Raw genomic sequence first — 13908 nt, 5'->3', positions numbered from 1 at the left:
CAGGCAAAGGAAGTGTTGTAGTGTGTGATACACCACAGCCTTCAGTGTAGTATTAGCTACTGAGTCTTCCCCTCACTGGCTTCCCCATAGCTCAGGAATTCTTCCAAAGTAATAGGAAGACAGACTTCTTGGCAATAAAATACTGGGAAAACACCACTGAAAACAGATGAGGTGGCCAGGTAGGAACAATATCACCATTTCCTTCTAGTCAGGCTGCTGGCAGCCCTGGAGTCTGTGGAGATGGAGCCACAGGTGTTCGTGTGCATAAGTAGCTGCTATTTATATAGTTAAATAGCAAAATGAATCTAAGATGAAGGAAAGGGTTATTCATATCACCTTTAATGAAATATTGGGCCAATAATCTCTAACATTATGAGTTTTGACTTTCACATACAGAACTGAATTTTATTCTAGTTATACTTTCAGGGATCCCAAGATAAAAGACTCCTATGCAGCCTGTCAGGGTAGCCCCAGGTTCTCAGCGCTCCATGGAGTTCAGGTTCCCTCATAACACAAGCAAGCCCCTAATCTTTTAGCCATTTGGCAGTTTGCAGAGTGTAGTGGAGGAGGGTGGGGACTGGCTCTGAAATACAGTTCCTCTGAGTTCACAAAGCTTGCTTTATCAGCCAGAAGCAATCCCAGCTCTGCTCTGAGAATCACTTGAATCATTGCTACTCCAGTGGAGCTGTGGGAGGGGAGTATGCAGTGCTCACATCCCCGCACTGTTATTATATAAAACCTGGCACTGATCTCCAAGCTAATGAAAACAAACCCAGTGTTTTTTTCAAAACAACCATTTGGCGCCTAATTTTCAAATCCGCAGACCAACTGCAGCTGGCTCGGTGCCCATCACCATAGAGCTATTTACATATTTTCCTCCAGCAGCTGCAGTAACCTGTTATGTACTCATGTCTGGCCAGGCTGGGTCAGCCTCTGTCATGCTCTTACTGGAGATGGGTTAAGATTTCAATTTTATTCTGTTAAACAAACAAACCCCCAGTGTGTTAGGAGCTCAGTTTTTAGCAAAGAAAGGTGAAAGCAGAAACATTTGGCTCCCCTTTGAAAGATAATTAGCCCATTGTGCACTGTAACATGAGAAATGCTGCATACATCTGGGAGTGCTGAGATTCCTTAAGACAAAGCCTCTGTCGAAGGTGAAGTTTACAGAGTAAAACGTATGTGAGAGGGGAGAAGACAGGTCTATGGACATCAAGAGGTATGTGCATGGGATCAATCTCTCTTGTGCATATTACATGATTAATAAAGGAGATGAAAGGAATGCTTTCTGCAATTCCAAAGCACACTCCACCCAAGATCTCAAAAGTATTTTACAAAGGATAATTTATCAAGTTTTGTGACAAAATCAAGATGACTGTGAAGATTACTTAGGTAATGTCTGTATGTCTTGAGCTTCATGGAGTAGCTCGGTGGACCTGGCTTTCAGGTCCTATCAATGCATCTGTCTCATTGGAAAACATTTTTCCAGTCCCCAGCTGGTAACAACAGTAAAGTGCCAGCCGGGGGCACAGGCTCAGTTAGCACTTGTGTTGGAGCTGCATGCCCTTAACATGAGGGACAGCTCCGACTAACCATGAACCTACAACAGGAAGCCATTCGCTGTCTTGAGTTTGGTACCTGACTGTACAAACCAGGAGATACCTTGCCCTGCCCCGCTCTCCTGCAGCCTGTGCTAGGTACTGAATTTTGAAGGCCAGCAGCACCGCATCATTTCTTTCTCTACCACCAGCGCACTGTGGGTGGGTGTGGGTGGGTAGGTGCAAGAATCAGATGTTTTGGGCAGCTGTGAAAGAGATTTGCTTGGATGGAGTAAATGAGCAGGAGCTACAGCAAATGAGGAGAAGCTTTAGGTTGATGGAGATATTTGCAGGCTACCTCAACACTGCTAAACTCCATTTCTGGCTATCAGACTATCATAGCTTTGTAGGCTTTATTGTTTTACAGTGTCTACAGAAATCTTGCATGTAAAAGGAAAATCAGTTTCAGCTTTTCCCTGTGTGGTGCAGTGTGGACAGAGTTGCATGCAGTTTTGCCCACTGGAAAGGTTGGGGCCATTACACAGTGGGAGCTGGAGAGATGTCATTTCTCAGTGGGTAATCCGCCCAAGTGCAGGAATTTCAAAGCTGGGCCTGCTCTGACTGAACCTCTGAGCTCCCTCAAGTGCAAGAGATTATACATAACTCCATGGAATCCAGAGGAATAACTGGTGAGTTCAAAGCATTGAGCTTCCCAACCTGCAGAGAACTAATAAATGACATGAATTCACTAGCTGACAGTTCTTCCCATGCACCAAAGAGACCCGGCCAGTTCTCCCTCAGTACATCAGGAAAGATTGCCTCAGTTTACCTGCAAGGTGTCCACCTCTGTCACTCCCAGTAGTGTGGACAGGTTCTCTGAAGGGGTCTGCGATACTGCCATCATAAATGATTCAGGGCTTCATCAGTCTCTGGGGATTTACTCACACCATTAACGGAGATGCTAGCCCCAGGCATAATCCCCCTGCTGTAGCGTACACAGCCCAGTGCAGATGTGTGCAACCCCCGTGGCACATGCGGATATGTTCTTAATGCCTACTTAGGGTCTAGCACCACTTTGGTGGTTGTCTTGGAGAGTGGTCTACCTGAAAACACCTGCCTGATGCGTGAGACCTGGACTCTGCTCAGCTTTAACCAGTGAGATTAATCTGGTATCTGCTGGATAATAAAAAAGCAGTTGACAAACCGTTACACAACTGTTGCTGGGTTTGCGTTTTTATAACACGTTTGGAGTTGGAGGCCGATGAGTGCTAGGAAACTGTGAACTGCTAAATGACCTCAGGTACGTAGGAAGGCAGAGAGATTGGTGTGGGGTTACGTGGTTAGTGAGGCCATTGGCAGCTTATACTGACAATTTAAAAAGCAGTAAAGAGTTAAGTCAGTGATGCATCCATGTAGGGGAACGCCACATCGTGTAGATAAACTGCCACTTGCAGGAGTCAGCATGCTGGAAGTGTGCATCCTCTTTCCTGTGCCGGTATCGTGCTGGTCTGAACTGGTTTGGAGGCAGAGAAGCTCCGGTGTGTGCAAGCCTGTCATGTCTGTGTGTTGCAGAATAGAAATCACTATCCACCCACTATACCCCTCCTGCTAAGCAAATATATTTTGATCATACCTCACTCAGTGGTTCTGGTTCAGTGGCCACCCCACCCAGTTTCCCAGTGGCAGGGGCTGGGTCTGCAGGACTGGCTTAAGGCCAGAGCGGAGAATACCTCCGCCCTACACTCTGCAAGGAGCTGGGAGTCCTTCCAGTGTAGTGACTGGGCACCTCAGGTGCCCAGAGCTGCTCAGCCAACCTCAGGACATCTTTGGCTGCATGACCAGAAAGCACGACTCCCACAAGGAGAAAATCCTGTGTGAAGAATCTACATTTATATGGGCCACCCATGGGTGCTATGACTGCTTAGCCCTTTGCCTTTGCTCTCTCTTTACACAAATCTCTTGAATTCTGTTTGCTTTTTCATTCAAATAGTTTTCTCCTTCCCGCCCTGCACATTTCTCCTTTGGTGTCAACAACAGGCAGCACCCTGGCCACACCAACCAATTCATGACCAATTTTCCTGTTCGTTCTTGTCAAAAATGCCTTCTTATGTAAAAGAAATAGCAATGTTTGCTTTCTACAGGACTCTAGTGTTGGCATACTTACAAGGAAGGACCGACACCTCCTTGGAAGGTAGATACCCCCATTAGTCCCTTCTTCTCAGGAAACAGTCTTGTAGGGTTGTCCCTGCAATCCTTGGCCTCTTGGTGGGTCTTCTTCCGAAATAACTCACTTTGGGAAGGACCTCCCCTTTGCAGTCCCCCCATCTTCCTCAACCCTTGCATCATTCTTGCTGCTTTTCTGGCTTCCTTTGGCCTGAGGGCCTTGGTGACCAGTGGCTGCTCCCTGCCCTGCAGGAGGTCACAGGTATGCCCCAGACTCTGCAGATGTCCCCAGCCTCCAAGGATAAAGAGTGGGCAGGTAACCCATCCATGCAAGCAAGGACTGGGAAATGTTAGAGCTCAAAGCCTTTGCTGAACATACTGTGTCATGAGATCAGTCATGTAAAAACGCTTCGTAGCTGTCTGGTGGCATACAGTGCAAGCAGACAGCACAGCTGAGAGCCAGCTCACACGCAGCTGCTCCTCTGGAATGGTGTCACTGGAGAAATGAAGGGGAGGCTCTGTGCTGGGGAGTCCTTCTCGCCTCCAATGGGGCATGCCGGTCAAAGCCCTCTTGGGGTGGGTAAGAGACGTGCCCTTGCTTAGTGAGACCAGGTCTGGGTAGGTAGTGTCCAACCACAGATAGTGCCAGTTTGCTTCTCTTACGAGAAGCACCAGGGCCTGCTCGGGTAAATGCACAGGTCACCTCAGGGCTGCGGGAAAGCCTATGCCAGAGTGGTGAAGGATCCTTCACACAGGCACTCTGCAGCTTGGGACATGCCTCCTTCCCCTGCAGCACCTACACGCATCCACCTGCACAGGGCACAGCGGTTCGTAGCAATCGTCCCATTTGCTGGCTGTGACTGCTGCCCATGTCTCTTGTCCATTCCACAAACTGAGCATCTCACCCCTCCTTCCCCTTCAACCTTCTCTTCAACAGCCAGGTCCTCGGCACCCCAAGGGCCTCCCCGCAGGCTCCCGTGTTGGCAGCCCCTTCTCCTGTGCCCTGTTACTGCACAGGCAAGAGCTGCACCCTGGGCCTGGAGCAGCGCTCCTCCCAGTCCAGAACAGCATGCCCAGGCAAAGGAGAGCCATGGAGGGCCAAGTACGCACTGAACTAGAAACGAGAGCCAGTTCCAAACATCCATCTGAACCTCGAGCTCCTCACAGGCTCCACTGAGATGCCAGTCTGGGCTTCTGCCTCCCTCCAGGAGGCTTCTCATGGCTGGGACCATCCATGGGACCATCATCCTCTCAGCCCAAGATCCCACCAGCACAGAATGACAATTGGGCCGAGCTCATCTGGCCTCCCAGCGCTGCCCAAAGGGGCAATGCACCCTCGCTGCCCCAACCACACCATCCAGCCTTCTCCCTTATGCCTGCAGTGACACTCAGGTGGCCCACCAAGGGACTGGGGCATGGGCTCATCTCCATGGAAGCCATGCATATCTATATGGCATTCGGCCATTGCAGAACATTGGCTGTCTTGTAAAAGGCAGCAGTAACGCAAATGGTGGTTGCATTTGTCCAAAGTGGCTAATTCTGAGGGAATTCCGTAGGGCTGTAAATGGCCTTTCCCTCCTGATAAGGGTGAACCCTTTCCAACCCCAGCAACAGCAGCAGGTAGGGAAGGAAGGTGAGTCACTGTGGTTCTACTGAAAGGTGCGCTGGCACAGCGGGGAAGCAGCATGTGATACACCAGCACAGCGGCTGCAGGAGAAAATGAGGTTCTCTATGTGGTCCCCTACAAGAAGGCAGGAAATATGCTTCTCAGTGACAGAAATAATATAATATATTTACCCAAACATCCTTTTCACTTGGAAGTGATGAGCAACTTACAAGGAAGAGCAAAGCTGAAGCACCTATAATTGCAGAAGTGGATACAAAATTAAGGCATTCCATTGCATGGCAACAGAGGTGAATTAGATTAGCCCAGACTGTAAAATCCAAGCGTTGTAAGCCCCAGTGCAGCCTCAGAAGGGTTAAATCCTTTCCTTCAGCAGATGGAAGCAGCCTGCCTGAACTCGCAGCTGCAGATGGTGCCTCTGCTCAGGCAGAGCAGGCAGTTGGACTGGCCAGGTGGATGAAAACCATCATTCAGCAGAAGCTCCAAGGAACAGGCAGGGGTTGTTTTCCAATTCTTCCTGGAGCAGGTGGACTTGGGAACAGATGCCAGTCTGTGGCAGCATGGGTGACAGTTTTAGCAGTGAGCCTGTGCTATAAAAGAAGCCTTTGCACAAAACATAACATTAGAAATACACGTATCCTTCCCTGTTCATTGATGTTACACATAATGATAGGGGAACTGCTGCAGGGTCGTCTGCCTTTCCTCTCTCAGGAGTGCAGTTTTCGTGGCTTCCCTGTGCGTGTCTGTATGCCCATGCACACGTGCTGCATCAGAGGGGATACCATGGCTTCAGTGGAGCCGCTGGTGCCTTTGCTTATGGGGTGATGTAGGAGAAGGATTTAGCCTACTGTTTCCTCTCCTGGTTTTGGTGGTAGAGGCTGTTGGTTTCTGCTGTGGAAAGTCTTGCAAGTTACCAAATACTTCTGGGGGGTATTGTCTGGACCCCAGTTTACTTACCAAGACCAGAGTTTTCTTTAAAGTCAGTTTCAAACTACTTCAGCTGGAAGAACGAAGGATGAATGTGAAAATTGCCCTATGATGTGCAAAGCAGTGTTTTGTTTAATAATATGCTTAAACGTAACTAATAAACCACCACCAAAGAAAGTGGTTAGAGTCTCTGATTGCCTCAAAGCAGCGCTTTAAAACTACGTGAGAGATACAGTGAGCAACACGGTAACTGTCCGGCAGAAGGCAGCCAGAGGTTAGCCTGGCTGGGCTTAGACTGATGCAGCACGTTCCCCTGTGCTGAGGCTAGCTTGGCAAACACTACGTAGGAGAGAGACAAAGCATCCAAAGGCAGCAGAGTCATTCCAGTGGGAGAAGGTTGTTTTTATTAAAAGAGGTAGTGGGGACTCTGCAGCAACCTTCACTTCCGTCCCAAGAAGCTTAAGCAAGGAAAGGCCACCTCGGTTTGGCTCTGATTGCTCCCTGAACAGCCCTGTTACACAGGGACACAAGGACTCCTCCACCACCAGCATCTCACCCAGAGAGGCTGGACGGACCCCTTCCCTAGCTCTCTCCTGCCCCCTCAAAAGAGCACAGTGGAGCATTGGTGGCAACTACTACTAAGTGCCCAAGCAGTGCCAGCATAGCACTGCATGTCTGTGAGAGGGGCCTTGCTCATAATCACAAGCTTCTGTGTCTAACAGCCACAGCCACTTCTTAGCTGGCAGAGAGAGATGTTATCACTTATGCTGTTCCCACATCCTCTTTTCAGAGCTTTTCAGAGCATGGGGGTATTTCCATCCTTGACTGGTCCTCAGTTGCAGAAATATTGCATATGATGAACGCTGTGCAGGGATTTTTGCTGGTTGCTGTTGTGAGTAATTATTTCCTGGAAGACACTGAGGCTCCATCACGTGTGGAAACACCCTGCATGAACATGTGAAGTTGAGCTAATGAAGCACAGAGCAGACCTCAGTGCAGAACCAAACAGCCTCGAACCTTGCAGAAGTGAGTGGGCCTTTCAGGTGTTTGAGGTCCAGAAGCCTCTAGTAGGACAGCCAGGATGCACTGGGGAAGGGGCATTTCCAGAAGAAACCAGTGCACTGAGAGCAACAAGGTCTCAGCTCAAAGGGGAGGCCTCTGGCTACCTATGGGACTGGTGCTGAAGTGCTTTCACATTGGCTGCTATGCATATTTTTGTTAATTAACATAAGACAGTAGCCTCTGAATTTAAAGTAGCCTGGATTTAGGCATGAGGCTGAGCCTGTCTTCTGCTTGCCTTCCCAATGCCCAGCCCTACCAGCCTACCTGGGTCTGCTGGCTTGCAGGGTGACCCACGTCGCTTGCTAGAAGACATCTGGCAGAAAAACATGGCTGGATCTTGGCAAATGCAAACACCTGCATCTTGCAAGGCCTTGGCCAAGGAGGGGTAAGAGAGGAAGGTGGAGCTATGCTGGACAGCAGCAGGCTACAGCTTCCTGACTGTCCTCCTCACTTCCAGGGAGGTGGTTAAGTTCATGCTTGGAATTACTGGGTAAAGGGCCTCCACCATTGTGCCAGCTATGGGAGTGCATCCTGTGAGAACATCTTTAATGTGATGTTACACAACAGCTTGTTGGTGGGTATAGGCTCCACAGTGACCCTCTGGGAATTCTGGCTCCCCTAGCAGGAGGGAAGGGACCTCTGCCTTTCCATGGTTGCAAGTGGTGGATCTCAGAAAGTGTGTGTGGCTTTTTGGCCATGACAGCATGCAGGGGGCTGCCTGAAAGAGGGATGCAATGAAATAAGCGGGTTGAGATGAGTTTGGACCTGACTTGGCTGCCTGCCTTGGCCCGTACCTCTGCAGTGAGCAGGATGAGCTTCAGCTTCAGAAGACGATGGGATCTAAAGCATCATCATTCAGCGGTGCATCCTGTGCCTCTGTGAGGTAGACCATGGATTGTGCTGATTCTATACTTGGAAAAGAGGAGGGACACTAAGATGAGCCTCATCTGTCTTGTGGCAGAGAATGGCGCTCTCTTTATAAACCTGGAGCAGATAAGAGAAGGGCAAGGTGTTCACGTGCTAAACTTTTCCTTCTTCCTTTGGTCTCCAGCCGAGTCCAGCTGAACTCTGGCTTTTCCAGTTCTGCCCCTGCATGTCCATGCGATGTTTGTGTATGTCTCTTGGGTAGTTCGATGCTGCTTCCATCTTCCATGCTCTGCATTTTTGCATTTAAACTCAATCCAGAATTCCCCATTCAACCAGTCTGGCCTCCTGCTGTACTTGCTCGACTTCTGGCACACCGGAGTGGATCGTTCTCATACTCGTTCTTCTCCATTGGTTAATCAGAAATTCAGGTGGCTGCTTCATATCTACCTCAGCTCACTTCTGCTTCTCCTCTAGGCTGAAAAAGCCTCATTCCTTCCACCACTCCTCACAGGACATGTTCTCCAGGCCTCAAACATCTTCATGGCCCCCCTCTGAACTCAATCTAGTTTATCAACATTTTTCTTACACTGTGAGGCCTGAACCTAGACAAAGTACTCCAGATGTGATCTAATGAGTGCTGAGTAAAGGGAACAATCACTTCCTTTAATCTACCAGGTGCACTTCTGTTAATAAAGCCCAGCATGTTCACCACAGCCAGGACACACTGCAGACGTTCAGCCTATTGTCTGCCAGGACCCCCATGTCCTTCTCAGAAGAGCCAGTCAGTCCCAACCTGGGGCTTCTGATTCAGCCTCAATCAGGTGGTTTCCTTTACCTTATCTCCCTTTTTTCTCCCTCCCATGCCCACCTGTTGGGGTCTTGACTCATAACAGTTCTGGGAAAGTAATAAGGCAAAGAGCATGGGGACTTAATGCAGAATACAAAGAAAGGGGGAAATTCAGATGAGATGCAAACCATTTGCAAATGCTGGGAATGTGGGAGAAGGCATTTACCACTGTCGGAATGGGGCAAAAGCTTCTGGAAACTGAAAAACTGGATTTTCTAATAGGGACTTGTGAAGGCAATGATGGGAGGCAAAGGGTCTGAAAGAACCTTTTCTTGGGGGAAAGGCAGTGTTTTGCAGGCATTCAATGAAGAATAGGAAGGTAAAATGAGGAGCAACCTAAAGAGAGTTTGGAAACTGTACATCTATGTGTTTGCACATTGAGTGGAAAAGAAAGTGTCATGAGTGGAACATAGCAATAGCCAGGGCGAGTTGGGGAAGAGCCCCGTGTCTGCAGCACGCTCTGCTGGGTGGTTTGTGCTCACAGCCCAAGCAGCAGAAAGCAGCAGCCTCCTCCTCTGGGCAAGTGTTTATTTCAGGGCGACCGTACCTGGTGGTGGTCACAGAGACGAAGCAGGTAGGATCCCCTTCTTCTGCATACCCAGAGCTGATGTAAGCAGCCACCTTAAGATAGCTCCATGCACAACGGCAGTGGCAGGAAAGGTGACACCTCCTTCTCCAGCCTGGGGTGTGTGGCAGCTTCTCCTGCAAGAAAACCAGAGCTTGGGGATGGCAGGACCATTAGCTGCCCCATATGATAGTTCTCATCAGTAAAGATGATATCAAACTTGGGTTGATTTTAGAGGTGCAAATAACAAATTGGCATCCCTAATTTTTTTTGCTTGACTTTCAGGAATGTTAGAAGGGAGCAGATTGGGGGTTCCTTTTGTCTGTGTAGGACAGTCACCTTCACCCTGCAAGTGTCTGTCCATATTCTGCCCTCCTGTGGAGAAAAGCATTAGAGCGAGACCTGTTTTATGATCTAAGGGATGAATATTCCTCACTGCTTGAATTTGTGCCCTGAGGTGGGTGACAGAGTCCATCGAGACTTTGTGTGTTAGCTGGGACAACTGCCCTGGTACGGCAGGAACAAGTCCTGCGAAGACTAGTTCTCTGGTGTGTCTAACAGCAAGATGTAAAATTCTGTAATTTGTTTAAAAACTCAAGATCTTCAATTTTTCAATTAAATTTATATTTTCAATTAAATTTATATTTTCAGTTAAGTATTTTCAATTTTAAGAAATCAAATGGAATTGCCGTTGACAGCAGGAAACAGTTCTTTGGGTTGAACAGCACGTTCACCTCAGCTCCTTTTCAGAGGTAAGGATTTGTCCGGGCAAGAAAATCGCAACCTTCTTCATGTCAACAAAATCGTTTAACCTGTTTCTTTTGTCTGTCAAACGTGGCCAAACCGTAAGGTCCTTCCCGCGCTGGGGGCGGGCGTCTGAGGACCCCCCACCGCCCAGGCCCGTCCTGGCTTTGGCCCCGTCTGTCCCATCCGATACTGAGCCCGAGGCTCCGTCGGGCCCCCCCCCGTGTCGCCGGGACCCCCCCGTGTCGCCGGGATCCCCCCGTGTCGCCGGGATCCCCACAGGCCAGGGACGCCGCGCGCGGTCGCGGCCTTCGGTCCCTCCGCCGGCGGCGGCGAGGGCACCGCCCGCCCCCAGGGGGCGCCCTCCCGGCTCGCGTCTGTGGTCACGGCGCCAGATAGAGCGCCCTCGGCCCCGCGTGGGTGGGCCGGAAGAGGCGCTCTCCCAGCGTTCTGCGGGTGCTCCCTCCTTCCGGTGCGGCGCCATCAGCGGAGCTGCAGGTGAGGGCCGGGGCCCGGGGATCCGCGGCCGGGGATCCGCGGCCATCCGCGGCGGGGCTGACCGCTCTCTCCCCGCAGGCATGGCGATCCGCTACCCCATGGCCGTTGGCCTCAACAAGGGCTACAAGGTGACGAAGAACGTGTCCAAGCCCAGGCAGTGCCGCCGCCGCGGGGTGAGTATGAGGCGAGCGAGGGTCCGGCCGGGCCTGCCGGCACCGGCGCAGGTCCGCTGCCCCTCCGGAGCCTGCCGGCTGGCGGAGGTTGCGGGTAGGGGCCTGCTACTGCTGGGGTGCGCGCCTCGTCTTGCTGTGGCGCGTCTGGCGTGGAACCGGGCGCCGCCGGCGAAGGCTCGCCGATCCGCCTCCGTCCCCGTTCCCCGGCGGTGAGAGGCAGGCCGGCTGAAAGGGATGAGCTGCGGTTCGCAGCAGCTCAGGACCGCGGTCAGGGAGAGGTGCAGTGCTGCAGCTCGGCTCCTTCTCCGGCTGCCGAGGAGAGACGGGAAGGCTCCGAACCCACGCAGCACCTGGTGATGGCGTGGCCGTGGTAGGCTTGTCAGTGCGGGGCTGGGAGGGGCGGTGGGCCCGTGAAGGCTGCAACCAGCAGTCTAAGACCTAACTGGAGGCCTAGACTGTCTCAGTGCAGGGTGGGTGTCTGCCTACAGCAGCAGTCGGTGTAGGAGTTGAACGTGTCTTTCTGGTGGGTTGCAGAAGTACGTGCTTTGTGGGTCTTCTCCTTTCGTGGTCTCAGGGGTGCAGAGCCCTCTTCGGCCCTGAACTGCAGTGACTGGGAACAACAGAAGACCTGCAGGAAACAGTGCTTAAAGGGTTTAGAAAGCTGGTGATGTTACACATGGAGCAGGGGATTAAATTATGGAGAGTATTGAATCTGGGAAGGTGGGTGTGGAGTGAAAGAGCTGGTTATAGGAGAATTGGCAGTAGAGCAGTCTGTAATGGAAGAATAAGATAGATGCGTTTCAACCACAGCTTAAATTGAATTAGCAGTTTGTTGTGGTTTAACCCCAGCCAGCAACTAAGCACCACACAGCCGCTCTCTCACTCCCCCCCTGTGAGATGGATGACGGAATCAGAAAAGTAAAAGTGAGAAAACTCATGGGTTGAGATAAAGACAGTTTAATAAGTAAAACAAAAGGTGTGCACACAAGCAAAGCAAAGCAAACCAAGGAATTCGTTCACCACTTCCCATTGGCAGGCAGGTGTTCAGCCATCTCCAGGAAAGCAGGGCTCCATCATGCATAACTGTTACTTGGACGACAAACGCCATTATTCCAAACGTCCCCCCCTCCTTCTTCTTCCCCCAGCTTTATATGCTGAGCATGACATCATATGGTATGGAACATCCCTTGGGTCAGCTGGGGTCAGCTGTACCAGCTGTGTCGCCTCACAGCTTCTTGTGCACCCCCAGCCTACTTGCTGGTGTGAAGCAGAAAAGGTGTTGATGCTGTGTAAGCACTGCTTAGCAATAACGAAAACATGCCTGTGTTATCATCAACACTGTTTTCAGCACAAATCCAAAACATAGTCCCATACTAGCTACTATGAAGAAAATTAACTCTATCCCAGCCAAAACCAGCACACAGTGAAATAGAAAATAGGCTGGGTGACTTCTGAAGTCCCTCCTAGTCTGGTTCTCTTGGTTACAACAGGTGTACCCCACAAAACTGCCCCATAATGACAAATACTGGGAGTTATCCAGGTTTAATGAACGTGTGTGTTAATACAAGAGATTAATGCAGTTTGCATCTTTTATCCCATTTGATTAAATGCTGTGTCTAGACGTGGTGTCTGAGATGTGTAGCAATGCAAACCCTGGCTATCTAATGGTCCTGCTTTTTTAAAAAATGTTGGTGCATGCAAATGTGCAAAATACCCAGTACTGTGGCTAAAATGAAAAGAGATTAGCAGGTCTTGTCGCGATCACTGCGCTGCGTAGCACCTACCGGGGGATCGTACTTTCTTGGGACATGCTAATAGTATAAGCTGGTTTGGGGGCCTTAGCCCAGAGTTTGCCACAACCCTTTGTGGTCCTGTCTGAGTAAAGCAGCACTTGCATTCGTTGTGATCCATACATGTTTTTCCCTCCCCCCCTTCTTATAGCGCCTGACCAAACACACCAAGTTTGTGCGAGACATGATCAGGGAAGTCTGCGGCTTTGCACCCTATGAGAGACGTGCTATGGAATTGCTGAAAGTTTCCAAAGATAAACGTGCTCTGAAGTTCATAAAGAAAAGGGTAGGTCAATCTGCCATCTTAACGAGGCTGGGAAAAACTCTGCTATTGTTAACTTTGTTTTCTGTCCTTCACTAGGGATACTTTGCTTTTTAATTAAGTCTCTTATTTTCTCAGTTGTTTGGGAAGGTACTGGTCTAATCTGAGGGAGTGGAGGGAATGTTCCTTGGGTTGGGTGGGAGAGCAGGAGAAGGACATAAAGGTACTTTGCCAAAAAGGCCCCGAGCTACACGAAGCCAGACTTGCTTTGCTATTTTTGCGTTATTTGCAAATCTGGTCTGGGGAAGAGGAGGGCAATACTGACAGAGGTTGGGTACCATTAACCAGGTAACTTGAAATGGAGTTCATTGAGGGCAGCCATGAGAGCTGAAAGCAGCTTCTACCTTTCCCAAAATAATTGAGTAGAACTACTACTGAGATGTGATGGTATGTAGTTCCTGGCTGGCCGGTCAAGGTAGATGGGGTTTGAGTCCATGTTTACCAGAACTTTACCATCCTGCCTGCTTTTTGAGTAAAGCAGCCTTCAGTGAATGCGTGAAGCAGCCAAGAAGTGTTAGCTGTCCTCTGCTGGGATGAATGCTGACTGCACTGCTCTCTGCCCTGCAGGTTGGCACTCACATTCGGGCCAAGCGAAAGCGGGAAGAACTCAGTAACGTCCTGGCAGCCATGAGGAAAGCTGCTGCAAAGAAGGATTAAGTTGTACAGGCTGTAACAATAAAGTCCTTTCTCACAAAAACAGTGTAGTGACTTGATGGCACATCTGCTTCAGCCTGTAGGAATGGGGTGCTCCTGGGGCTGCTGAGGAACTGTGCTGACAAGGCCCTGAACTG

At 50.2% G+C, this 13908-nt stretch overlaps 1 protein-coding gene across 1 annotated transcript; it reads left to right on the top strand.

The window, feature by feature from the left end:
• Positions 1-10710: 10710 nt before the first annotated feature.
• On the top strand, positions 10711-13814 carry RPL36 (ribosomal protein L36). The gene is made up of 4 exons (XM_052800951.1): positions 10711-10832; positions 10911-11005; positions 12947-13081; positions 13685-13814. Exons 2-4 carry the CDS (start codon positions 10913-10915, stop codon positions 13772-13774), a joined length of 318 nt encoding a protein of 105 aa, XP_052656911.1. The 5' UTR covers positions 10711-10832; positions 10911-10912; the 3' UTR covers positions 13775-13814.
• The last annotated feature ends 94 nt before the right edge of the window (positions 13815-13908 follow it).

Source organism: Harpia harpyja, chromosome 11, assembly GCF_026419915.1.
Source record: "Harpia harpyja isolate bHarHar1 chromosome 11, bHarHar1 primary haplotype, whole genome shotgun sequence".
NCBI classification, from domain to species: domain Eukaryota; kingdom Metazoa; phylum Chordata; class Aves; order Accipitriformes; family Accipitridae; genus Harpia; species Harpia harpyja.
Note: the sequence above shows the minus strand (reverse complement) of the source record. Positions and strands in the feature narration are given on the sequence as shown.

Bases quoted from the DNA above. Each gene is read 5' to 3' on its own strand.
- RPL36 (XM_052800951.1), top strand. From the start codon at position 10,913: ATGGCGATCCGCTACCCCATGGCCGTTGGCCTCAACAAGGGCTACAAG. The intron at 11,006-12,946 runs GTGAGTATGAGG...CCCTTCTTATAG, and splicing joins GGCAGTGCCGCCGCCGCGGG to CGCCTGACCAAACACACCAA. The intron at 13,082-13,684 runs GTAGGTCAATCT...TCTGCCCTGCAG, and splicing joins TGAAGTTCATAAAGAAAAGG to GTTGGCACTCACATTCGGGC.